At 44.8% G+C, this 26,483-nt stretch overlaps 1 protein-coding gene across 3 annotated transcripts in view; it reads right to left on the reverse strand.

Moving 5' to 3' along the window:
* NRP1 (neuropilin 1) overlaps positions 1–26,483 on the reverse strand; it is a 168,718-nt gene that overhangs the window by 21,038 nt on the left and 121,197 nt on the right. For 2 of the 3 annotated variants that reach the window (XM_089776768.1, XM_075922674.2), the window contains 4 exons: positions 21,383–21,527; positions 15,530–15,861; positions 4,224–4,368; positions 1,250–1,354 (listed from right to left, as the gene is read on the reverse strand). In XM_089776768.1, coding sequence (XP_089632894.1) covers positions 1,250–1,354; positions 4,224–4,368; positions 15,530–15,861; positions 21,383–21,527 — 727 coding nt within the window. The remainder of the gene's footprint in view (positions 1–1,249; positions 1,355–4,223; positions 4,369–15,529; positions 15,862–21,382; positions 21,528–26,483) is intronic. The other variant, XM_006120737.5, reaches the window with a different exon arrangement.

Raw genomic sequence — 26,483 nt, forward strand, 5'->3', positions numbered from 1 at the left:
GTGAGCTTAGCAACTAGGGGTCCCAATGGAATGTCTTCACAGAAGGCCACAGATTTGTTTGAATCAGCTCTGGAGATATGTGTTTGCAAAGGTTTATTGATGCTGAAAGCTTTCTGAACTACTTAGCAGTCAGACAGTATTTTTTTATTTCAGATTCACTGCTTTGTCTATTTTCAAAAGAATAAAAATCAGCTGGGATTCTGTGATTTGAAAAGCAGGGACTGTGACTGTGCAGTGTCACTTCTCAGATGAGCTGTATTTTTTAAACTATAAATAAAACCTTCTGTTTACAACTAGTGTTTACAGGAGATACAGTGAAGGCTCAGAAGGAGCTGTATGCTGAAAGTGCAGGTTTTTACATCTTTTCTCGTTTACAGGGGCTCCCACTATTTACGGTTATCCAAAGTGCTCTCAACCCCAAGGATATAGGACACAATGTACATTTAGTAGGCGAATCATAAAAGGGAATGATAGTGAAATAGCTTATATCAGTTTGTATGAAAATTAGTCCTGTTAGTGCAGATGTACATTTCTGCTACCTGAGGGCCTATTCCAATAAATCAGTCACATAATCCTCTGGGATATGTAAGCCCCAGAAAAATACCTAAGGGCCAACTTTTGCCAAGAGAAGAGGGCTCTATGCACAAGATAAAAAAAGAAACATAAACATCCCATCTATTCCTATATTAGCCCACCAATCTCCATGCTGGTGGGGCATGTCACCTTCTGTATGACTGTGTTGGAAGGGCGGTGGAGAAGGTGGATCTCTGTGTGTGAGTTTATTTACCCAATGGCCTCCTTGGAAAGGGCAGCAGCTGTACGGGGAATCCTGCCTAGATGACAAGAGTACAAAAGAAGTGTGAAAATAGGCCTCTTGATGCTCTACCCTCATTGTGGGCTCCCCTTAAAGTCAGAATAAACCTCCTTCTAAAGGTCAGTCTGGGATTTTTTTTTTCCTGAGGGAAAGTTAAATAGGGCATTTGATTAAATGCAATTCTTGGTCCAAAAATGCCCTATCTGCCTGCTAATCACTATTGTTTGCCTCAAAAATTACACAGTGGAGAAAACAATCAAAAGTATTGTCACATATAAACTGCAGATGCCTCTGTTGTGACAGTGCAGACAATAGAAACTGCATACCAATGTCCATTTAACATGAGTGATTCAATCAAGACAGACAGTTAGCTGGTAATTGGTGATCAAGATAATCTAAAATGAGGCTGCAATGGAATGAGGATGGTTTCTGCACCTGTCAGTTGGTAGTCATCACCTGTTCCGCTGTGACAGTTTGCCTGGTCATCATCACACTCATCCACAGGATTGCCCTCTGTAGTGGTAGGGACTGATGTAGGTGCTGAAACAAAATCCCAGGGTTACTCAATTAAAATGTGTTCCGGAGACCTGTCATAATCTAAGATGTGCGATATTGATGAACAAAGAATATTGTGCCACGTGCTATGGTAGGTGAAAAAAATCCCCCTGAGTTTCCTTGCTATGATCTGTTCATGCCTCCCTCTTTCACCTCTCATTAAGAGTGTTTGATCTGAAGTGCTGGAAGGGAATGAGGGATTTAATCATAGCAACATCCTTCTATTATTTACAATTTGATGAGTGATATGCTCCTATTAATGAAGGGTGAAACCTTGGCAGAGTAGAGGGCAGGACACACGGGAGGGGACCAGAGGAAATGTTGTATTTGGTACAAGAGCCAACCTTTTCCTACAGAGCAGGGTGTTGGTGGATGCAGCAGTGAGAGGGAATGTGCTGAAAAGGAGCAGCATGACTGGTGCATACTCACATAGTTCACTAGAGGCTTTGCTCTGGGCCATATTAAGTTGCTTTGTGCAGTGGAACATGGGCATGTGCAGAAGCCTGTGTGAAGGGGAAGAAAGGGGAAGAGGGAGAAGCCCTTTTCCCACAGAGTATTCACTTCACATTCAGGAGAGGCCACTGCCGTGTAGGCCTATGCACCACAGCCATGCATGATTTCTCATTAGAGAGGCAGTCCCAGGACTCTGCTGTCCGAGCACATACACATCACCAGCGGCATGTGTTAGTCTGGGGGGCATTTGGCTCTTTTTCTGTGCAGCAGCTAAATGTGCTCCTCCATGAGTTCCCAGCAGGACTCTCCAGCAGGATCCTGCCCTAGCTTGATCATAGGATTTATCTTCAGGATCCCTTGTTCCCATTTAGCTCCAGCATCAGTTATGACACAGTTTGATGTTTAGGATTATGCTGATCTGGAGTTAGTCCTCCTTTCCTAAATTCTATGCAATAAAGCAGCGCTTACTCAACTTTGGAAGCCCCGGGGGCCACAATGATACTCACAGCACATGGTGAGGGCCGCAACTTAAGTTGCATATACATGCTAATATACATGCAAATAGCTTATTTGACACTGATGGGCATGAATACAGCTTTTCTCTGACTTACAAACAGGTTACGGACCAAGCAATTGGTCGTAACTTGGTTTATTCGTAAGTTTGACCCCATTGAGTTACACGCGACCATGCTGTTCGTAAGCGCAGATCACGTTTGTAACTCCGGGTCCGCCATTTATGACAGCTTTGGTCGTAACTGCGAATGGTTGTAAGTCGACCGTTTGCAACTCGGGGACTGGCTGCACAAAGATTAAGGCAAGACTATACAACACAATACCCATTTAATTCAGTTCTGAGGATATTAATAAAATGCAATATTTACCCGATTTCCACCCATATGACAGCACTTTTAATGAGCAATGACAGTCCGAGATTTTAACTACTAAAGTGCATATCAACAGAATATCATTATATTGAACTGCCATTATGGAGCCTGTTCCCAGTGGAGGTCATGTTCAAAGGATCCCACCCGCGAGTCGTGTGTTGCGCCCTGCATAAACCCAAACTGCACTGCAGGCACACAAATGGGCTGCAGGCCACATGTTGAGTAGCCCTGCAATAAAGTTTTCTTAGCACATATTAATCCTTGACATTTTAAAATAAATGTTAATTCACTCTTCTGATTACTGTTTTAAGTGTCATTTTGTTGTTTGCACAAATAAACATTAAAAATGGGGAGCTCCCACCAGAGTGCATGTGGGAGAGGAACCATCTAAATACAGGCAGGATAACAGTGACAGTAAAGCATCACTTTCAATGCTATTGCTCAGTTTTTAGATCTGAGAATTATTGTTTTAAAGATATATGTAAATACGATACATTAATGATGTCAGCAATCCCTGCTGGCCACCTGACTTGCTTATGGCGGGTGATACTATTCTGGTAGGTGTTGCCTATCCATTAAAGGTCTGAGCTTTTGTTTCTTTGATTAAGAGCTGCGATTTGTGCAAGGTGCCAGAAATGTATCTAAGACCCAATGCACACCAAATAAACAGGGATAATAACTGGGAAATCACAAAACTTAGACAACAGACGCACTGTTTAACCTTAAGATTTAGATTTTATAAAGGGAGTGTGTAGCTATGCCAGGTGCTATTTGCTGGCTCAGCATAGTCAGCAAAGGGAACTTGATTCAAAGTTTTATCTATTCTGGACTATTGCTATTTTCAATAACAACTGGTCATAGAAATAAAGCCATTGTGATACTGCAGGGCATGTTTGAAGGATTTATCCCTCAATTTTGCTTGGACTAGCCTTCTATCTTCTAAATTCCTGATGCAGAACTGGGGCCTTGGTTAGCAAAAAAACAAACACAAAACCAATAACAGCCACTCATCCAACCTATCAAACCTACCACAGTGGGTAACATGATGTTCACCTTGCAGAAACAAGTGTCCTCAGCATCTGATTGTGTAAATCCATCTCCGCTTTCTTAGAAGCCTACTCTTCCTGTGTCATATCATATAGCTTACTTTGATTGCAAACCCCTTTGGGGGATAAGGGAAGCATCTTTGGTCTCTCTGAAAAATGCTGCCTGTCCATTTAGTGTAATAGACAAGTAATCCTGAGATCACTTAAAGGAAGAGAAGACCCTATACAGCGAGACCATCACTAGGCTTCACAAAAGGAATTGTGGAAAGAATATTTAGTGCCCCAAACATATTTAAATGTCCTCAGTGAGGACACTGACTGGGTCAAAAACCAGCACTAATGGCAGTCACTGAAGCAAGAGTCCCGCTTGCTCTTCCTATGGGAGCAACTGGGCTCAGCAGTAGTCCAAGCCAGAGTGTATCTGTATGAAAATAATTAATACAATGCATTCATCTCTGTCAGAGCAATTACCTTCAAATTCACAGCCCAGTAGTTCCATTCTCAGTCCCAGTCCTCCATGTGTGGCTCTCTCAGGATAGACGCGAACAAATCTGGTTGTTATAGGTTCAAAAGTCCGTAGCTCTGGTGTATCATAGTTGGTGTTGCCTTCAAAAGTCTGCAAGGCATGACAAATGCTGCTTGTTAAAAAAGAAAAAGATTGCTTTCAACAATTGTCTTTTTTCTTTAGGTCTCTAGTATTTGAGTTGGATGAGAAGTAGGCCAAATCCTACCAATTTAATAAGTGCCTGACATCCATTTCTTAAATGAGGAAGGAACATGTAGTTAAAGTTTCTCTGAAAAAGTGACACATTTCATTTTTCATAAACTCAGGAGCAACCAATCTAACAGGGTCATAACAGGAGCTGAGTGTCTAATGAGACATGTTCTTAAATGACACTCTGATCTTGCGTTTCACTGGGTGACATTTTCAGCACTTCGGGGGATGGGGAGCGGGGAGGGAAATGACTGAGGAAAAGATCCTGTCACCTTTTAAGTAGTTACAATAATAACCCAACTATTCAAGAAAAATCTTCAGTCTGATTTCCCCCCAGTGACAGTCAGAGTTTCATAAGTTATAGTTATTTCAAAAAGGTGTAAATTAAACTCCAGGAGCAGTAGCTGCGAGAGTTCTTCCCGGGAAACTGGTCTTGAAAAAGAAGAAAACTACTTAGGGACAGAGTGGCATAGAGTATGCACCAGAATTGTGGTGTTTTAGATGCTGCTTGTAATTATTAGAACTGGGAGCACTGGCTATTGGGAGTCTGGAAGCACAGGAAACAGGAAGGAGGAGGGTGGAGATGAGCCAGGGCTGAGTGAGAGCTACAGAGGGGAGGAGCAGCAGCTTTATAAAGAGGTTTCACCCTTGTTAAAGAAAGGCCTGTTGAAGTTTGTTAGTAACTTGCTTGCATGATACAACATTTTGGTGATGAGGATGGATCTTCTGCCTCTGAACCCACCTGCACCCTTTCTGCAAAGCCCAGGTGAGCCTCCAATTGCTTCTACTGCCTGGATCCATATGTTTGAGACTTATCTGCTTGCAATCAGTGCTACAGAGACTTCTGAAGTAAGAAAGCGTGCTCTGCTAATCCCCTGCCTTGGAGCAGAAGAGCAGCGTATATTTTACACTTTCTGCAAAAGTGGATCCTCACAACATCTTGCAAGCTACGCAAGATGTCCTGCAAAAGTAGCTCAGTGCAATCACTGCAAAAAGATTGGGCATTTTGCTAAGGTATGCCACAGTAGGCAGTCCAATCAACAAGTGCATGCAGTTACAATACCAGATGTTACTGTGCTGAGCGTAGACAAAATCACTACTGCACATACTCAGAACATATAAGGTGCACTGCAAATGTTTCTGCCACACCTTCAGGCAAATCACATCCTATTCAGCTAATGTTGGACACTGGTTCAGCAGTATCTATACTACCTGATTCCAGCCATTTGCATTACTTTAAAGATGTGCCTGGTACTGAATCCAAACTTCACTTGGTGTGCTATTTGAAAAACCAAATTCCAGTACGTGGCTGCCTGCCAGCAACAGTGACTTTTGGTGATTGCTGTGTAACTGCAGAGTTCTACATTGTTCACAAAGTCACTCCTATCCTTGGCAGACATTTATTGGCTGCTTTAAACCTCAGGGTAGTAAATGGACAAATTGATCTTCCTCAGCAAAGCACTCTTGCAGAATAGACATCTGTTTCAGCTGGGACCCAAGACCATGTTGAGGAGAAACTTGGCGCTGCTTATGGGTTTGTGCATAAAGTTAAAATGCGACATAATGTGATGCCTGTACAACAGAACTTACGGCGCTTACCATTTTCAGTCAGGGAAGCTGTTTCAGAGGAACTTAAAAAACTTGTTCAAAAGGACACTATTGAAGAGATTGACTCCTCAGAATGGGTTTCACCTATAGTAGTGACACAGAAGAAGGATGGAGGCATTCGCCTTTGTGTGGACTTAAGGGAGCCAAATAAAGCTATTGTGATTGACAGCCACCCTCTGCCTCACGCAGAAGAAATATTTGCAGAATTCTGTGGAGCAAAGATGTTTTCTACTCTTGATTTGCAGAGCGCATACCGCCAAGTTATGTTGCATGAAGATAGCAGAGACCTCACAGCGTTTATTACACGAGGGACTATTTAGTTTTAAACGTGTTCCATACGGTCTTGCATCTGCCCCAAGTGCCTTCCAAAAATGATGTAATTGATTCTGAAGAATCAACATGGAGTTCAGTGCTATCTAGATGATATTATCATGTTTGGAAATACTTCTGAGGAGTATGACAATAACCTGCAGTCTGTACTAAACTGCATCAGCACAGCAGGCCTCAAGCTCAATTTGTCTAAATGCAAATTTAGACAAACAGAACTCTCCTCTCTGGGGCACACAATTTCAGTGGCTGGGCTAAAACCTGCAATTTCCTAGCAATTTCAGATGCTCCTCCTCCAACAGACTTGCAAACCTTACGTTCCTTCTTGGGTCTTACCTCCTGGTATGCAAAATTCATTCCCAATTATGCTTCTGTCATTGAACCGTTACGAGAATTACTATGGAGACGTTCAACCTTGGTGTGGACAACGGATGCACAAGCAAGTTTGGAAACTGTGAAAGACTTGATTGTACATAGTCCAGTACTTGCACTATTCAGTCCTGCATTGCCCACAATTGTGACTACTGATGCTTCTGATTACGGACTTGGGGCTGTCCTCACACAACTTCATAAGGACAACACGGAGAGAACTGTTGCATTTGCTCCAAGGACACTGAGTGATGCTGAGAGAAAATATTCTACAGTTGAAAAAGAAGCACTTGCTTGTGTCTGGGCTACTGAAAAATGAAGAACTTATCTGTGGGGCCGCACATTCAAGTTGCGCACAGACCACAACCCTTTGACAACATTGCTAACCACAAAAGGACTGGGAAGAGCAGGGAATCCTATTGCTAGATGGTCTGCAAGACTACTTTCTTTCAATTATGAACTGGAATATAAGCATGAAAACCAAAATGTGATAGCTGATTGCCTTTCTCGCCTGCCTTTGTCTTCACCAAGTGGTCCACCGGAGGATGAGGATGAAGTAGTTGTGCTCATTACAAGCACTCTTACTGCAGTTACAAGAGAGCAATTCCAAGCTGCTTGTTCAGCCTGTCCAATTCAACAAAAGCTATGGGAATTTCTGACAAAGAGATGGCCCAGTAACCCTAAAAACCTTGATCCAGTTTTGCTGCCTTATTTTAGAGTTTGGGATGAACTTTCTTTGCTTGATGGCTGTGTGCTATGAGGTACACACTGGCTACTTGTGCCAGAAGAATTACAATCAAAACTCATACATCTGGCACACGATACTCATCAAGGAATTGTCAGAACCAAACAACGACTACGGGATCTGTATTGGTGGCCAGGGATGGACTCCCAAACTGAAGCATTCATAAAATCCTGTGTCACCTGCCAAATGCATGATAAGACAGCAGTAACATGTACCCCACCATTACAGCCTGTTCCTCTTCCTGATTCTGCATGGGAAAAAGTTGCGATTGACATCGTAGGACCCTTTGATACTGCTCCAACTGACTGTCGTTATGCCATCACTTTATTAGACTATTTCAGTAAATGGCCTGAGGTAGCATTTACATCGCAAATCTCTTCTGCTACAGTAATTAAGTTCCTCTCTACAGTTTTTAGCAGGGAAGGTAACCCCAAAGAACTGGTTTCAGATAATGGTTGTCAATTTACTTTCCTGGAATTTGAAACTTTTCTAGCAGAGAGGAACATTTTACATAGAAGATCATCCCTGTATTACCCTCACGCCAATGTGGAAATAGAAAGGTTTAACAGAAGTTTGAAAGAGAGTTTGAAACGGCTAAACTGGAAGGGTGATCGTGGATAACCTTCACTACTGATTGTTTTGCAAGCATACAGGGCTACACAACATGCCACAATGCAAAGATTACCCACAGAGTTACTGCATGGAAAACAGATGAATACTAAATTGAACATTGCTGGATTGTTAAAGGCAAGACCTGATGCACCAGACAAGGATGATGTGAGAAAAAGAAGTTGAACAAAACCGAGAAAAATATAAGGCTTTCACAGACAAATGGCGGGGTGCTAAGGAATCAAAGTTTGAGTGTGGTTCCTTCGTTTGAGTAAGAAAACCTGGAATTTTATGCAAAGGGGACCATAAATTCACATTTCCTCTTAAAATCACACCTATCGACTTTCTGATGGGTGGGTATGAAATGCTTCTTATCTTGCACCTGCCCATGCACCAAGAGGAGATGAGGCCAACACCCAGTCCACGTTGTATGACTTCACCGTAGCACCAACACAACAAGACATTGCACTGGAACTGGGGTTTGAGAGACTGTCTGTCAGACCCAGACAACCACCTGTCTGGACTAGAGACTATGTTATGTAGTATTTACAGTGTTTTCAGTATAATATTTCTGCCAACAGTATAGTGTCTTATTTCATATTTGTTGCTGTGGTTAGAACAACAATGTTTATTTTATAATTGAGAGAGCTTCTTAAGAGAGGAGGGAATGCAGTGTTTTAGATGCTGCTTGTAATTATTAGAACTGGGAGCACTGGCTACTGGGAGTCTGGAAGCACAGGAAACAGGAAGGGGAGGGAGGAGATGAGCCAGGGCTGAGTGAGAGCTACAGAGGGGTGCAGCAGCAGCTTTGTAAAGAGGTTTCACCTTTGTTAAATAAAAGCTTGTTGAAGTTTGTTAGTACCTTGCTTGCATGATACAACAAGAATGTAAGCTGGCAAGGCAGGTTGATGAACATGCATTTGTGATAAAACTCTCATCGCTCAGTAGAGTTGTGGACTCTTAGCTATGTGCTAGGTGTTATACAACTAGGCTATGTCTAGACTGGCAAGTTTTTTCCGCAAAATCATTTGATTTTGTGGAAAAACTTGCCAGCTGTCTACACTGGCCGCTTGAATTTCCGCAAAAGCACTGATGATCTCATGTAAGATTGTCAGTTCTTTTGCGGAAAAACTATGCTGCTCCCGTTTGGGCAAAAGTATTTTTCCGAAAGACTTTTGCGCAAAAGGGACAGTGTAGACAGCAGAGATTTCTTTTCCGCACAAAAGCCCCGATCGCGAAAATGGCGATCGGGGCTTTTGTGCGGAAAAGCGCGTCTAGATTGGCCATGGACACTTTTCCGCAAAAAGTGCTTTTGTGGAAAAGCGTCCTGCCAATCTAGACACTCTTTTCCGAAAATACTTTTAACAGAAAACTTTTCCATTAAAAGCATTTCCAGAAAATCATGCCAGTGTAGACGTAGCCCTACAGTACATACCTGGTAAACACCAGTTCCTGACATGAAGAATTTACATTCCAAATATAAAGGATAAAGTGTAGGAAAAAGGAAATATTATTTCCATTTTACAAATAGGGAACAGAGTATTAAATGCCCAGAATCACAGAGAAGATCTGTCGCATTACTAGAAATGGAACCCAGATTTCCTGAATTTCAGCATTACTCATGAAATGATTTCACTGAAATGCAGGAGGGACAGAAGAACAGATCAACAAATTGTGTGCAAAATAGCTGAAAGTTTATTTTATAAGAACTGGTTGAATTGCAATACTAATCAAAATCTCCTTTGAACTGGAATCCAAACTTGAGATTACAGGGACATTTAAGGGAATTTCCAACTCTGCCATGCAGGATAAAGCTTTATGTTGGCATTGTTAGTAAAAGGATCGACCAGATACCCTTCTCATTTAGATGAGACCACAACCCAACAGACAGCACTTTAATGCTAGTGAGCCAAAGACAGACAAAGAAGAGCTTGTTGAAAAAGCTGGTGTTGTATTTCAGTGCAGGGAAAGGCCACTGATTAGTGATTGTTTTTTCCAATGTAATTCTAAAAATGCCACTTGTTTAAGTTTTGTATATTAAACCAGTGGCTCCCGGCCCTTTTTGGCAACTGTACAAGTATACTCGACTGAGACTTTGGCTACCACCCTGCTTTTTCCTATTCAATTGTGCATGATCCAATCCACAATTAATCTTAGCATCTCAGAGAGTGGGCTTTGGAGGAGACCAAGCCTTATTGTGGAGTGAACTGGGCACAGTTACATTGGTGATGCATACATGCATATACAAGGCCTGGTAATAAATTATTATTCTGAAGGACATGCTTCTGCTCGTTTAGAAATCAACCAGAGCAAAGTCTGTCTCTAAAGTTGATAGTTAAGTCTTGAGTATCATTCACAAAAAAAAAAAAAAAAAAAAAATAGTACCAATAATGGTAAATATACCAGTAGCTGGGATTACTGGTATTAAGAGCTGCTTATAATAGCGACATGACTACCTTCACTCCCTACAGGTCACTGGATTCCTGAGATTTCTTTCAAAAAGCACCAGGTTGGCTAGTGTTCTGAGAGAACTCAGAAGGTTTCTGTCAGGATTGGGTATTTAGATGACACTGAGATTTATATCTAATTAATTTACAATTATTAAGGTTTTTTTTATATTTGTATATTAACACAGCTCAAAAGGTCAGAGTACCTGCAGTATGAGAGAGAATATTGCATGCCATTTTATTTGTAAAAGTAAGCAGGCATATGTTATCTAAGGAATGCTGACTTCTCTTTCAATAATAGTCTTAATAGCAACATATAATAATGAAAACTGTGTTATAAAAGACTCATCACCGACACCTAGGCATTAGAATTTAATAGGCATCTAGAATTATATTGAATCATAATTATATTGAATCATTATCTTTTGTAGTGTAGACCTGTCCTGTGATTCAATTTTGACTCTTCGTTTCAAACACACACTAATCTTCTTTACAGGATTGGAGGAAGATGCATACAGCAAAATGTTGTCGCCAAGTTGTGTCTTTGCCATAACATGCTTTATTTCATTACAGAGCTAAACAATAGCTCAGTAAAAGGGAAACTAATAAATGTTGGAAAGAGAAAAGATATGATTCCTAATGACATTTTAAAATAGTCAGCCTGACAACTGGAGTAAGGAAGACTGTTCCAGATGACAGGAGATGCAAAGGAGAAGATTCTTGCAGCATCAGTGGCCAGAAGGTATGGAATGAGAGAGAGAGAAAAGGTCAATAGTAGATAAGCAGAAGGAGTCAGGAAAAAGAATGGAAAAAGAGGAACAAGCTTCATGAGGTAGGCAGGAGCAAGTCCATTGGAATTACATAGAAGCAGGGCAAAGATAAATTGAATCCTAAAATGGGTAGACAGACAATGAAGTTGCTTGCACATTTAAGTGATACAAGCTTGTTTTACATTTGAGACAGGTAGAGAAATGAATGTATCCGGAAGAGCTAGAAATTGAGGAGATAATGGAGAAGAGAATTAGAATAGTCTAGTGTAGGGGTTCCCAAACTTTTTGACATGGGGACCAGTAAATCCATTCACGAGCTTTTGGAGGACCAGTAACATTCATTTGCATATTTGCATATTCATTAAGCAAATAATGAATATTCAAATAAGTTGTTTCTGGTCCCCTCAAAACCCACAGTGCCAGTGTCAGCAAAGCTTTTGATACAGTCACCCACAATATACTTGCCAGCAAGTTAAGGGAATATGGATTGAATAAACGAACTGTAAGATGGATAGAAAGCTGTCTAGATTAGGGTTTCCCAAACTTTTTACTTTAGTTGGAACTCATTTTTTTTCAGTACCATTTTTTGCAGCCCAAAAATATAAACTCATATAAAAAAAAGAATGAAAAATGAATACATTTTCAGTGTTTCACCTGGCTGCATCCTCCACCCAGCCTGGGCCATGGCTTGGGGGACTCGGCGCCACATAAGCACTCCAGGAGGCGGGAGCAGGAGCAGATTGGGGATTGGCTAGGAGGGAAGATGCAAGGAAGGGTAGGGTTGCTAGGAGTCTGGTTTTGTACCGGACAGTCCGGTATTTGAGGGTTTTGTTTGGGAAAGAAATTGAGAAATTACCAGACATAGAAAATACCTGGTATTTTCTAATTAGGTAAGTTTTATTATAATTGCGTGTATCAGTCCTTAGCTGTGAACTGCCTGGCTGGTAGATGTGCTCATGCTGCCTGAGTGTGTCTACCTGCCAGGCAGTTCACAACTACTCGAGGGAGAGTATGTGGAGGGTGGGGGAGAACGGGAGGGGGAGCAAAATGGAATCCCCGGCCAGACTCACTCGTCTGCAAGGGTCTGCATGTGCCCAGGTCAGTCCCGCTCCCCCCCACTTCTCCTCCTGATCTCCCCAGTCTAGACCTGCTGCCCCTGTCCAGCCACCAATCTCCCCAGGTCAGCCCCACTCCCCCAACGACCTCCCCTGACCAGCCCCGCTGCCCCTGTCCAGCCCTGCTTCCGGCAGCTGGTTCTCTGGTCCTCCTCCTCCTGATCTCCCCCGGCCAGCCCCCCGGCTCCCAGCCAGCCCTGGTTCTGCCGCCTGCCCTCCCCGATCTCCGCTAGACAGCCCTGCTGCCCCCAGCTCTGCTTTCGCCGGCTGCACGCCTGCCTGCCTGGATCTCCGCGGGACAGCCCTGCTGCTCCCCAACCGTGCTTCCCGGCGGCTGGTTCCCACCCCTGCCCCCTCCAGCCCGCCCTGCTCTGCTCCCCTCCCGGTAGCCACGCCAATCTGGTATTTTTTTCTCGTGGCCCATAGTTTGGGAAACGCTGGTCTAGTGAAATGAGATGAAGGCATGGACAAGGAGAAAGAGTGAAAGGGGTGGTAGACATTGGACAGTGTCTTATGCCCTCAATATATATTGCTGATCCATTACTTTCCATACTTGTATAGCATGCAATTGTCTGTTTTTCAAAGGCAATATTTTTCCCGATTAGAAATGATGTGTTTCCTTTAATGAAACAGGGATGTTTCCTACCCACTTTCATGCCAGGACTCAACATAGCTAACATTCCATACAGTCTAGCTCCATTTACATTTACAATAATAAATTCCTACATTAACATTTTAAATCCACCAGTCTCCCAAATCTTAGGATTTATCAGATTCTCTTTTAGCAAAACTTTTTCTAAAGAAGAAAATGTTTTGAATTTTTTAGGAGAATTATAAATTCCAATGTTTTAAAAAAGCCATTAATTTTGGAAGTTAATTTCTGATAGCAATGCAAGCTCTTAATGGACTTAAATGGGTTACGCAGCATTCTTTTTTTGTTAACATTGTTAGCTTTTGACAATGATGGCAAGTACTCGGATTAGAAAAAAGAAGGCCATGTAACATACGGTCTATCATTTGAAAGCATATGGCAGTTTTTTTCTCATTGAGACAGTGTGTAAGTACATGTCAAAACAACATCCATTTTAGCAAAGATCATTTTAGTTAGATCTCAGTATTGATTTACACCCTCTTCACACTTCATGATGAAATCACAACTCTTAGTAACAAGAAAGAGTAGTCAGTTTCAAAGGCTGACCCCAGTTTGTGTTTATTCCCAAAACAAATGAGGAAAAAAAGATCATCAACTGAAGCAGGACTCAGGACTGAGAAGGATTTTTCTGTGGAGTTACAACAGGAAAGAATGAAGCATATATTTACAAAATGTGCTAAGAAAAGCTAGTCATGGGTCCACTTAGCCACAGGACTGGAAAAGATTGGAAAATATATGTTTTCTTTTTAGGACAAACAGGTTTGCCTAATGGATTGATGGGACCAGAGAAGAGCTCATCCATTACACCTGAGTTCCAGACTAACAGAACAGCTAAGGTGTATGGAGTTTTATGTTGCAATTGCTAGTGCTCTTCCTCTTTTTATCCTACTATTATAGCTATAGTTCCATGATCATGCCAGTAGCAAAGCAGTATGCCCTGCACAGTGAATGGTGATATCTCTTAAGGCACGGGGTAGGAGATACAGGCAGATTTTAGAGGTGACCGTGTCCTTTTAGATAAAAATTTCTAAATGCACATTCTGGGCCAAGATACCAAAATAGCACATAAGAGTAAATGGATAAGATTTTAGCTAGGGCTGTCAAATGATTAAAAATGTTAATAACGATTAATTGTGTGATTAATTGCATGTAACACCCCTTTTTGAAAGGCCGCGGCAGCGTTTCAATGGGGGCAGCGCTGCATGGAGCTTGGTATCAGCTGGAGTTCCCAGCTGACCCAGGGCTCCATGCAGCATTGCCCCTTGGAAGCACCGTGGCAGCATTTCCAAAGGGCAGTGCAAGGCGGAGGCCAGGGTCAGCTGTCCAGCTGATCTCCGGCTCTGCTTGCGCTACCCCTTTGAAGTGCCGTTTTGGCGCTTTAAAGGGGCAGCACATTAGGAGCTGGGGACTGCAGCTGATCCCCGGATCTGCGTTGTGACGCCCCTTTGAAGTGCCAGAGCAGGACTTCAAAGAGGCAGTGCAGCATTTAACGCCTGCGATTAACGCGTTAGTTTTTTTAACACGTTAATCCTGTCCTGCGTTAATTGCAGATGTTAAAGCAGGTCAATTGACAGCCCTAATTTTGACTAGATATTTTAAAACATTCCAGAGTGTACATCCAGGCCCAGATCTAGACAAATGCACTATTTGTGGCCTGCTATTAGTTGTTGATCTATCTTCCTCCTACAAATTCATTCATACAACAACCCACTTGGTCCTCTGTCTATTTCATTTTCTCCTATGTAAAGTTTTTGATATTTCTGCTCAGTCATGTGTGATAGTTGCCTTTAGTTGCCAGACAGGCTCCCAAATCTGCACTAGTGATAATATAATAGTACAGTGCATTGAAGGTGGGTTCTATATCATATCAAAATCATTTGGGAGTCCCTGCATTGATTTCAATGGGCATTGCATCAGATCTAATAGAACACCTCAGTGCACCTTACATATAATTGAGAAATCTTCAGATCAGCCCTTTGATGTAAATAGCATTGTCCCCATTTTACAGCTAGGGAAAATGAAGCACAGACAAATTAAGTGAGATGGCTAAATTTACACAATCTTAGTAGCAAGGCTAAGACTAGAACCCTCCAGCATTTCTTTTTGGCATTTGTCACCACAGAATTGCAAAGGATTCTGAGGCAGACCTGAGGCCCGCAGGGTGCCTGGTGCACATGACTGAATAGAAACAGGGATCACAGCTAAAGCACCATAGCTGTGAAGAGCAACTTGGGACAGGTATGTTGGAGCCTGACCACAGCCACGGCACTGATTTATTAACATCCCTTAAACTTTGTTGCTGAAGAAACACTCCTACTTAGCCTACACCTCAGGTCACCTCAAAACAACCAATTTTCAAAGATCAGAATTAGGCACGTTCTTTGTAAAAGGAATCCATGATGTAGTGACTTCTCTCTCACCTTTATCTTCTTCTTACTGGCATCCATGATCATTTTCCAATCAGATCCATTGTTGCTATAGCCAATCTTGAATTTTTTCATGAACACTTTGTTTTCTCGGTGCTTGCCTCCCTGAACAATTATGCCCCGCACTACTTTCTCTTCACTGAGGTCTACCTGAAGCCATTCCTTCGTATATGAGTGGGTAGTTGGTGGTAGTGCCCAGCCTGAGCGGCTTGTTATAAGACGAGCATTTTCTGGTATCCAGTTTCGATCAACTTGACTAGATGCTGTAATCTGAGAGTCAGTAATGAGTCCAGACACCATACCTAGCATCCCAGAGCATGGATAATCTAGAGAAGAAACAGACCATGTTTAACCAGTAACCTCTGCAAATCCTAAACAGCTATAAACGAAAGTAGAAAAGAAGGACATGCCACAGCCGGTTCAAAGAATGTGTGAAATAACTTGACTCTTTCCCCCAAATTCAAATCTCATTTGGAGTCTTTAATTTATTTATTTACTTATTTAGTGCTTAATTTTGTATTTCCTGGTTTCAGAAAGTAGTGGAAGTCTCAAAATACCTCAAAAGTATTTCTGGCCTGATGGGAACCAGGAAATATCAGAAAACTCATTGCCAACTCTATTCTTATAAGTTTTCTAGCCTGATTGCTAAACCAGGGAGAAGAGAGGTGGTATCTGAATTTTTGGATGGTTATTCAAATAGAAATTCCAAACATTCTGAAGTTTGCCAACACTCATTAATCAATAACACATTTAGCAGACATAATTAATTGTATACATTCTATATTGTTTTATTACTGGTCTAGATACTAGGTTTCTTCATGTCTGAAGAAGAGCTCTAGATAACTCAAAAGTTTGTCTTTTTCACCAATAAAAGTTCTGAACTGAAAAGGAGTTCTAGGTAGTCTGAAAGCTTGTCTCTTTCACCAACAAAAGTTGGTCTAGAAAAAGCTATTACCTCTCCCATCTAGTTTCTCTGGGTATGTCTACACTACCCTCCTAGTTCGAACTAGGAGGGTAATGTATGCATACCGCACTTGCTAATGGAGCCCGGGATTTGAATTTCCCGGGCTTCATTAGCATAAGCGGGGAGCCGCCATTTTTAAATCCCCGCTGCTTCGAACCCCGTGTAGCGCGGCTACACGGGGCTCGAACTAGGTAGTTCGGACTAGGGTGCCTATTCCGAACTACCGGTACACCTCGTTTCACGAGGAGTAACGGTAGTTCGGAATAGGACCCTAGTCCGAACTACCTAGTTCGAGCCCCGTGTAGCCGCGCTACACGGGGTTCAAAGCAGCGGGGATTTAAAAATGGCGGCTCCCCGCTTATGCTAATGAAGCCCGGGAAATTCAAATCCCGGGCTTCATTAGCAAGTGCGGTATGCATACATTACCCCGCTAGTTCGAACTAGCGGGGTAGTGTAGACATACCCTCTAATATCTTGGAATCAACATGGCCGCAACAACACTGAAAAACAATAAAGAGCAATTGACATTTATAGTAAAGTGCTTGTTTTTAATGATACTATTAAAATTAGCTCCAAAATGAAACTTGTCATGAGAAGTCTTAACCCAAAAGTCAATTTTTTTATATTATAACTTTGTTGAGATAAATGTGAGTTATAAGAATATAAAAAAGAAGCAACAATTTAAAATTCCTGGTTGCGCTCATTTTATTTAAAAATATTTTTTTAAAGACAGCATTTGGAGGGCCATATGCTACCATTTCAAAAGTGCTTACATGGAATTATTTGGGTAGAATTCTGTACTACATTAGGACAACATCTCTCCAACCAGTCTAATGTTCTTTCATAAATGGGAATCTGGCCTTATACATCTAGCTGTTGGAATGGTTTGCAAATCTGTGTTCACATCCTGCCTAATTTTCAACTTGGGTCGCCATTATACAGAGAACATGCAAATCCTAGTGCCCACATATGTACTTAGGCACTTCTGTATAAAACTGGCACACCCCAGTCCTCTATGGGTGGAACGGAACTTGAGACTTCTGCAGCTTAGTGCATGAGCCTCTACCTGAAGAGGTAAAAGCCAGTAGGATAGTAGCTAAGGCTGTCAAACAGACTCATTAGTCTCTTTGCAAATGGTCTTGATGCCACTAGATGGGACAGTACAGCACACCCAGAAGGATGTGGGTTACATATACAGGTCATATATATTTGACTTTCAGGTGCAAATCTAGACACCTCATTTAGGGTATGTCTACACTACAGTGCTAATTCAAACTAACTTATTTCGAAATAACTCATCTAGACCCAAAAACTAATTCGAATTAGTGTTTTGCTAATTCGAAATAGTGCATCCACACTGATTGGATACTGGGTCGCATTTAAGGGCAGCTAAAACTGGTTCCAGCAAGGCATCAGGTCAGTAGTTGCTTTGTGTGGCTGCTGTCTGAGGCTATCTGAGGCTCGTACTTAAAGGGACCCCCCTGGACAGCCGGTTCTCAGCTTTTTCACTTGCTTGCCTACCTCACCGAGGGACAGCAAAGCATTTCCCTCTCTGCCTGCTTGTGTCGGTGGAGATGGGCCGCCCAAGGGAAAACGGGGGGGAGGAGGCGAAAGTGCCCCGCATGGGAGGGCTCGGTCTGTCCGGCCGTACTACAAGCTGCCCGCAACGGCCAGGATCGCAGCGGGGGTTGCTTCCGGGAGTGGGGCACGGGGCAGTGCCAGGGAATGAACACTCCCAGCCACCCGGGCACCCCAGTGATTCGCAGTTTTGTGGCTCTCTCTGCAGGTGGTCAAGGCCATCAACTGGGTGCTGCTCCGCAGCGTGGTCCGCCTCATCGTCCCAGACGCGGTCATCCAGGGGTTTGGCGCCCTCAGCTTCCCCAACTGCAGGGGGGGAGGGGGAGATCGACGGGACGCAGATCCCCATCTGTGCCCCGGAACACCAGGCCTCACTCTACATTAACCGCAAGGGTTACTTCTCTGTGATCCTGCAGGCCATGTCTGACCACTGGGGCCAATTCATGGACATTAATGTGGGCTGGTCCGGCAAGGCACACGATGCCAGGGTGTTTTACAACTCCTCCGTGTGCCAGAGGCTGCACACCAGGACCTCCTTCCCCAACCGCCACATCAGGATCGGGGACATGGACATGTCTGTGTGCCTGGTGGGGGATGTGACCTACCCTCTACAGCCCTGGCTCATGAAGCCCTACACAGGACACCTCAACCCCTCCCGGCAAGCCTTCAATGCCAGGCTCACCAGGGCCCACATCATGGTCGAGGGGCCATTCGGCCCACTGAAAGCACGCTTTACGTGCCTCCTCACCTGCCTCGACCTCGCCAAGCACAATATCCTTTCCATGGTGGCAGGATGTTGTGTGCTGCACAATTTATGTGAGAGGAAGGAGGAGGCTTTCCTGCCAGCCTGGATGGCTGAGACTGACCACATGGCTGGCCAGTACGCATAGCCCCGCACCACCGCCATCCGGGAGGCACTGCGGGGAGCCGTCCAGATCCAGGAAGCCCTGCGGGAGAGCTTCCTGGTGGAGTACTGAACTCTCCCTGTATGTCCCACTGGGCCTTCTTCCACCCTCCCCTCCTTCCCCTTTCCCCTCCCTAGCCCCCCTTCCTAAAGACACCTGTTTTACCAACAAAAATTTCTTTTTATTTTACATAACTGCGGTGGGGGGAGGGAGGAATGAGGGTGGAAGAGGGGAAACCTGAGAGGAGGGAGCTGGAAGGGGGAGGAAGGGGAGGAAGGGAAGGGAAAGCTCAGGGCTCGGGGTCCTGCTGGCTCTCCCGTCTCGCAGCACTGCGGGGGCGGGGATGTTGGGGGGGAGTGGGTATGGAGGGTGGGGCAGGAGGGACGGGGGGCAGAGGAAGTGGGAGGGGGAGCAAGGGTGGGAGGAGGAGCAAGAGCTGGGGCGGCTTCAGGGGCTGGAGCAGAAGGAGGCAGGAACCTGTCCACCAGGGTCTGGAGGTGACCTCTGAGGGCACGGCCCTGCTCCTCCAGTGCCTCCAAGCTCTGCTGCCACAGCCGCAGGTCCTCCCAGACCCAGTGGTCCTGGATGTGGAGCTGCTTCTTCAGTAGCCGCAGGGACCACTGCTGGTACTCCTCCTATTTGCAGGTGCACCTGCTGGCCCAAGTGTGGGTGGCTGTTGCAGGTGGGGTGGTGCGCCCTGCAGTCCCAGGTGCTGCGGCTATGGTGAAACAAGAGCAGTGGTCAGTTCTCTCTGGAGACACAGTGGGTGAAACCCAGCCTCCCTCTCCAAGGCGAGGTCGGCGTGTGGGGAACGGGCCAGGGCCCCGCATGATACCCAGCTGCTGCTCCATGGTGGGCAAGGCCCAGGCACACGGTCCCTGGGCTCGTTCTCCACCTCCCTCCCCCATACACATAAGGGGAGCATGATGGTACTCACATGTGGAGCCCTCCCTGGCCTCAGATGACACAGCAGATGTGCTCTGTGGGATGACTCGGGGGTCCTGGGTCGGCTCCCTGCAGGTTCCTGGCTCTTGGCGTCCTCCTCCTTCTCCGTGTCAGGGACGGGCCCTTTGCCCCGGGGTCGATCACCACCCGGGAAGCATGGACTGCGTGAGCCCCTAGGATGCAGTCCAGGGTCTCATAGTGAGGGCAGGCCTCCGGGTCAGCCCCTGGCTGGGAGGCCCTGAAGTAGGCCTTCCGCAGGTCCTTTATTTTGCAGCGGACCTGCTCCTGGGTCTGCATGTAGCCTCTGGTGGCCAGGCTGGCAGCCATGCGGCTGTAGACGGCCACATTCCTGTGCCTAATGCGGAGATCGTGGACGTTGGAGACCACCCCCCAAAACTTCGATGAGGTCCACGATCTCTGCACTAGACCAGGCGGGCGCCCGCCTCTTGCAGCCCCGGATAGGCTCCTGTGAGCCGCCAGTTTGGTCCTGGGAAGAGGTGGAGGGTTGGGTGGCAGCAGGTGGCTAGCTCATGCTGTGCCAGGTGCAGGGTCTGCTGGCTGGGTGCTGGCAGGCTTGCAACTGGCACAAGCACTGTAGCCAGACCGTGACCCTTGAAGGGCTCCGGTGCCGGGAGGGGAGCAGAAGAGTTTCCCTGGTTTGGCCCAGAGTGGCCACCAGGGCAACTTGGGAAGGGCTAGCCTCCAGCTAGTTTGAATTAAATGGCTACACAGCCCTTAATTCGAACTAGGCCTTACTCCTCGTAGAATGAGGTTTACCTAGTTCGAATTAAGCGCTCTGTTTCGAATTAAATTTTTGGTGGAGGTGTGGGAAGTGAGAAAGTAGGGAGGCAACAGGTTCGCACAGGAGATATAGCAGGTATAGCCACTATTAAAGGTAATTCGAACTAACAGCTGTTAGTTTGAATTAATTTTATAGTGTAGACATACCCTTAGATACTCATATTAACATTGGGCAGAATTCATTGAAAGGCTAGAGTCATATACATAAGGGTTTTTTGTTCATCCCAGGTTACATTGTTCTGGCTTTGAAATAAAAAAAATGAATTCCTTAACAAATCTAATAATAAAGGCCCTGGGCTTGGAATATCTTGGAGACTATGGGATGGGGAAAGAAGGGCCAGGTGAGGGACTATCAAGAGTAACACATGATATAATAAAATAATTAAAAAAACTGTACCCAGGTTTTCTCACCCCTTAAATCTGTAGTCTCTAAAGATGATGCCAAAGTAACTTTTGCATGTTCCCAGATATTTTGTTTCTATAGTTTTTATGTTTTACTAATTTCATCTACTTTATGCCTGTTTAGAACTCTGCCTATGGAAATGTGGATGACATAGACCTGGAGAATAGTCATTTTTTAGAGAACAGAACATTAAACAGAAAAAAAGTGTTATAAGTAAGTATAACAAATATCAAAATCTTCCTGATACCAACCTGTTATCTTGCAGCCATAAACTTCAAATCTCAGTGATATACCATTTTCCCAGCTTGCAGGTCTGATTCGAACAAATCGTGCTAACACTGGCTTGGGAAAAGTCCTATAAACAACATCAGTGGGGTTGACGTTCCCTTGAAATACCTTAAGGGAGAAGAAGGGAAAGACACCATTTATTATATAATGTGTTTTCTTTCCAATGTAGTTTATAATTCTGCATTTTACTCATACCAAGAAATCCAAAGTTTAAATAGTTTTTTGCATAGAGGAGTATGTCATTAAACTACAGGCAGTCCCCGGGTTACGTACAAGATAGGGACTGTAGGTTTGTTCTTAAGTTGAATCTGTATATAAGTCGGAACTGGCATCAGCCGCTGCTGAAACTGATCAGTTTCAACAGCGGCTGAATCTGGACACCAGTTCCACTTACATACAGATTCAACTTAAGAACCCAACTCTGCCTCGGGCTTCCTGTAGTCAGCCGCTGGTCAGTTTCAGCAGCGGCTGACTTGGGGACGCCTGGGGCAGAGCAGCTCGGGTGCTGCTGGGTTGGTCCAGTAGCGCGGCCGCTCCTTGGCGATACTGGACCAACCCAGCAGCACCCCAGCTGCTCTGCCCCAGGCATCCTGATTCAGCCACTGATGAAACTGATCAGCAGCGGCTGAATCAGGACGCCTGGGGCAGAGCAGCTGGGGTGCTGCCGGGTTGGTCCAGTAGCGCCAAGGAGCGGTGCTGCGGGACCAACCGGCAGTGCCCCACCTACTCTACCACAGGCCCCCGGCTTTGCTCCACGTCTCCTTGGTCTGCTGGGGGGGCACTAGCAGCGTTCCCCCCCCAGCAGACCAGGGAGACGTGGAGCAAAGCGACGGAGGAGCCAGGCCGGACTGCGGCGCTTCCAGATCAGCGCTGCGGTCCGGCCCGGGTCCTCCGCGGCTTTGCTCAGCGTCTCCCTGGTCTGCAGACCAGGGAGACGCTGAGCAAAGCAGCAGAGGACCCGGGGCCGGACCCGCGGCCGCTTCCAGATCAGCTGGAAGCGCCGCGGGTCCAGCTGGGTCCTCAGCGGCTTTGCTCAGTGTCTCCCTGGTCTACCGACCAGGGAGACGCTGAGCAAAGCGGCGGAGCACCCGGGGCCGGACCCGCGGCCGCTTCCAGATCAGCTGGAAGTGCCGCGGGTCCCGCGGGGTCCTCAGCGGCTTTGCTCCCCGTCAACCTGGTCTGCTGGCTCCCCCAGCAGACCAGGGAGACGGGGAGCAGCTTTTCTCACCCCAGAGGAGGCGGGCGGCGGGACCAGGCATCCCGCCGCTCCAGTCCTCCGGGGCGAGAAATCCCCATTCGTAACTGTGGATCCGACGTAAGTCAGATCCGCGTAACTCGGGGACTGCCTGTATAGCAGAAGTCTGTATGATGAAAGGCCAGCTACTCTGGGTCTGTGCCATCCAAGGATTTTGCTATGCTGGAAAATACTCAGCTGCCTGGTTAGGATGGCTTTATGGCTTCTAAGCTTCACTGAGCTGGTACAAACAGGCTATAGTATGAACCAGGGTTTTGTCTACATATGATTCAGAAGCAAAGATCTGGATTGAATTCAGAGAGGAATTATGTGCATTTTAGGTAGTATAAAAATTCCTTTACTGAATAAGAATAAAATATGCATTTCTTTGCTCATACTTGAACTCTGAGTTTTGCAAGGACTAATATTGCTCATCCCTTCTGTTATACAAAATCCTTCCTAACAACCCTTCTTTTCTTATAGGCTACGTCTACATTGGCCCCTTCTCCGGAAGAGGCATGTTAATTTCAAACTTCAGAATAGGGAAATCCGTTGGGGATTTAAATATCCCCTGCGGGATTTAAATAAACATAGCCGCCGCTTTTTTTCCGGCTTGGGGAAAAGCCGGAAAAAAGTGTCTAGACTGGCCCGATCCTCCGGAATAAAGCCCGGAGGATCTCTTATTCCTAAAACTTTGAAGTACTGCTCCATTGATGAGGAATTTGACAGTTTCCTACATGTAATTCCAATTTTCCTGTTATTTTTAATTATTGCACTGATTTGGCAGGTTAGCTGTGTGCAGCCATCAGAATTTAATGTATTGGATTTGTTATCTGGGGAGAGCCTCTAAATTGATGTCTAAATTCCGATTCATTCTTGCAGCAAAACCTTTCCAAGAAGAATTGGTCTGGTTTTTCTTACTGGGTGAGTCTGGCTAAGCCCAATGATTCTGATTACAAGGCATGGAACTCCAGGTTATGCTGTAATTATAATCCTTTCAGAATGAAAGCCTCCTAAAAGATCTGTATAGTTTCATGAGCTTGTTACTGCATCAATAGCCCCCGTTTTCCAAGGAGATTGAATTTTGAGGCTAGTTGTAAAAGAGGCTTTTGTTCAAGCACATAGCTAATATCCAGGAACCCCTGAGTTCTAATACCAGTGTCAATGTGGATTTTCTCCATGATTTTGGGTGAGTTATTTAATATCTCTGTCTATTTAGGCTCTTATACAGTGCCCATCATTGTGGCATCTGACCTTCTCAGCTTCCCTGCATTTATGGAACAAGGATAAATGAACTATATCAAATGGCTGCTGTGAGGATTAATTTGTTATTGTTCAATAAAGTTCTTAGAAGACTGAATGAGCTACCTAAGTTAGATAGATTAATATTCTGAGTAGACTCCTCTGGTTGAAAGTGTGAGATAGGACTGTAACATACAGACATGTGAAGATCAAATCCGTAACTCAGGGACAACCAGTGCCTGCTGCCAGTGTGTACTGGAGAAGGGCAGAGTGAGGGTTGCCAGATTCAGCAGTGTTACTGAACTTGCTCAGTCTGTGTGAGCATGCCCAGTACAAGCCACGTAGCAAATCGGGGGGAGGAGAGACATAGGCCTCCATATGCCACTTCCCACTTAGTGCCTCTCTCTTAACTGGATATGTTTATATATTTATATTACATAACTGTGGCATGACTTCAACAGTAGTGTCTGCGCAAAAGCTATCTTGAAAGAAGGCAGCAAGGAATAATTCAGTTTCCATGCAGTCACATTACAAACTGTTGGGAATGCTGGCTTCTAGGTGGGCATTTGAAGGAAGTTTGAGTGGGAGAGTTTCAACATCAGTGTGACTACTCATGTGAGTAGGGAGAGGAGAATGTGGCCCTTAAATTAATTACCTTCATGTCTGTGTTGGCAGATAATGAGGGTTTTTTGTACAGGTGGTAAAAACTATTGCCATTGGAGGGGGCAAATCCACAGACAAATGGAGTAGGGAAGGTGATATAATAATCTTTATATGGCTGCTGAGGTATGTTGAGTGATCTGTCTCAGGTACATATATGACCCCCATCATCATAATGCCTAAGAGCATGCCTATACTACAGTAAGATAGCCACAGATGGCCATGCCAGCTGACTTGGGCTCATGAAGCTTGGGGCAAGGGGCTGTAGATGCTTGGGCTCAGACTGGAGCCTGGATTCTATGACCTTGAGAGGTGGGAGGGTCCAAGAGCTCAGGCTGCAGCCTGAGCCCAAACATCTACACTGCAATTAGATGGGCCACCCATGGGTATTTAACCACAGTGCAGATACAAACTAAGAGCCTCACAATCTTTTAATGAATTTATTTACATAGCACTTCTGTGAGGGAGGGAATTACTATTATCCCTATTTTACAATGGGGAGCTGGAGCTCAGAGACCTGGTCTACACTAGGAGATAAGTTCAAATTAAGATACACAACTTCAGCTACCTTAATTGCACACTCTCCCTTCGACTTTCCTTAGTCCTCATGGAAGCAGGACTACTGGCACCAACAGATGCGCCCTCTCAGTTCAAATTAGCATATCTTCACTAGACCCACTAATCTGAACCCCAGAAGATCAACTGTGGCTGCTTCGATCTTATATGTAGTGTAGACATGGCCAGAGAGACTAATGTGTCTTATTCAGGTCACACAAGAAGTCTGTTGTAAAGCAGGGAACTGCATTTGTGTCTCCCATACATCAGACTAGGTCCCTGACCACTTGACCATTAGCTTCAGAGGGGTAGCTGAGTTAGTCTGTAACAGGAAAAACTTAAAAAACAACAAATAGTCTAGTAGCACCTTAAAGAGCTCGTGATACCATCTACATGTTTTGCTAGTCTTTAAGGCTGTGTCTAGACTGCATCCCTTTTCTGTAAAAGGGATGCAAATTAGACACATCGCAATTGCAAATGAAGCGGGGATTTAAATCCCCCCCGCTTAATTTGCATAAACATGGCTGCCGCTTTTTTCTGGCTCGGAGCTTTGCCGGAAAAAAGCGCCAGTCTAGATGGGGATCTTTTGGAAAATAAAGCCTTTTCTGAAAGATCCCTTATTCCTCTTAAAAAAAGTGGGGGGGATTTAAATCCCCACTTCATTTGCAATTGTGATGTGTCTAATTTGCATCCCTTTTACGGAAAAGGGATGCAGTCTAGACACAGCCTAAGGGTATGTCTACACTAGCCCCCTAGTTCGAACTAGGAGGCTAATGTAGGCATTCAAAGTTGCAAATCAAGCCTGGGATTTAAATATCCCGTGATTGATTTGCATCTTCCTGGCCGGTCGCCATTTCTGAAATTTACAAGTCTGGACTAACTGCCCACGTCTACACGCAGCAGGGACCCGATAGTTCGAAATAAAGCCCTAATTCGAACTACCTGTTATTCTGCCAGGAATGAGGTTTAACAGGTAGTTCGAACTAGGGCTTTAATTCAAAATACCGGGTCCCTGCTGCGTGTAGACGCGGGCAGTTAGTTCGGACTTGTAAATTTAAAAAAATGGCGATCGGCCGGGAAGATGCAAATCAAGCGTGGAGATTTAAATCCCGGGCTTGATTTGCAACTTTGTATGCCTTCATTAGCCTCCCTAGTTTGAACTAGGGGGCTAGTGCAGACATACCCTAAAGTGCTACTACAGGCAGTCCCCGGGTTACGTATAAGATAGGGACTGTAGGTTTGTTCTTAAGTTGAATTTGTATGTAAGTCGGAACTGGCGTCCAGATTCAGCCGCTGTTGAAACTGACCCGGGCTTCCTGGTATCAGCCGCTGATCAGTTTCAACAGTGGCTGAATCTAGACGCCTGGGACAGA

Source organism: Pelodiscus sinensis, chromosome 2, assembly GCF_052426305.1.
Source record: "Pelodiscus sinensis isolate ZL-2025 chromosome 2, ASM5242630v1, whole genome shotgun sequence".
In the NCBI taxonomy this organism is placed as follows: Eukaryota; Metazoa; Chordata; order Testudines; family Trionychidae; genus Pelodiscus; species Pelodiscus sinensis.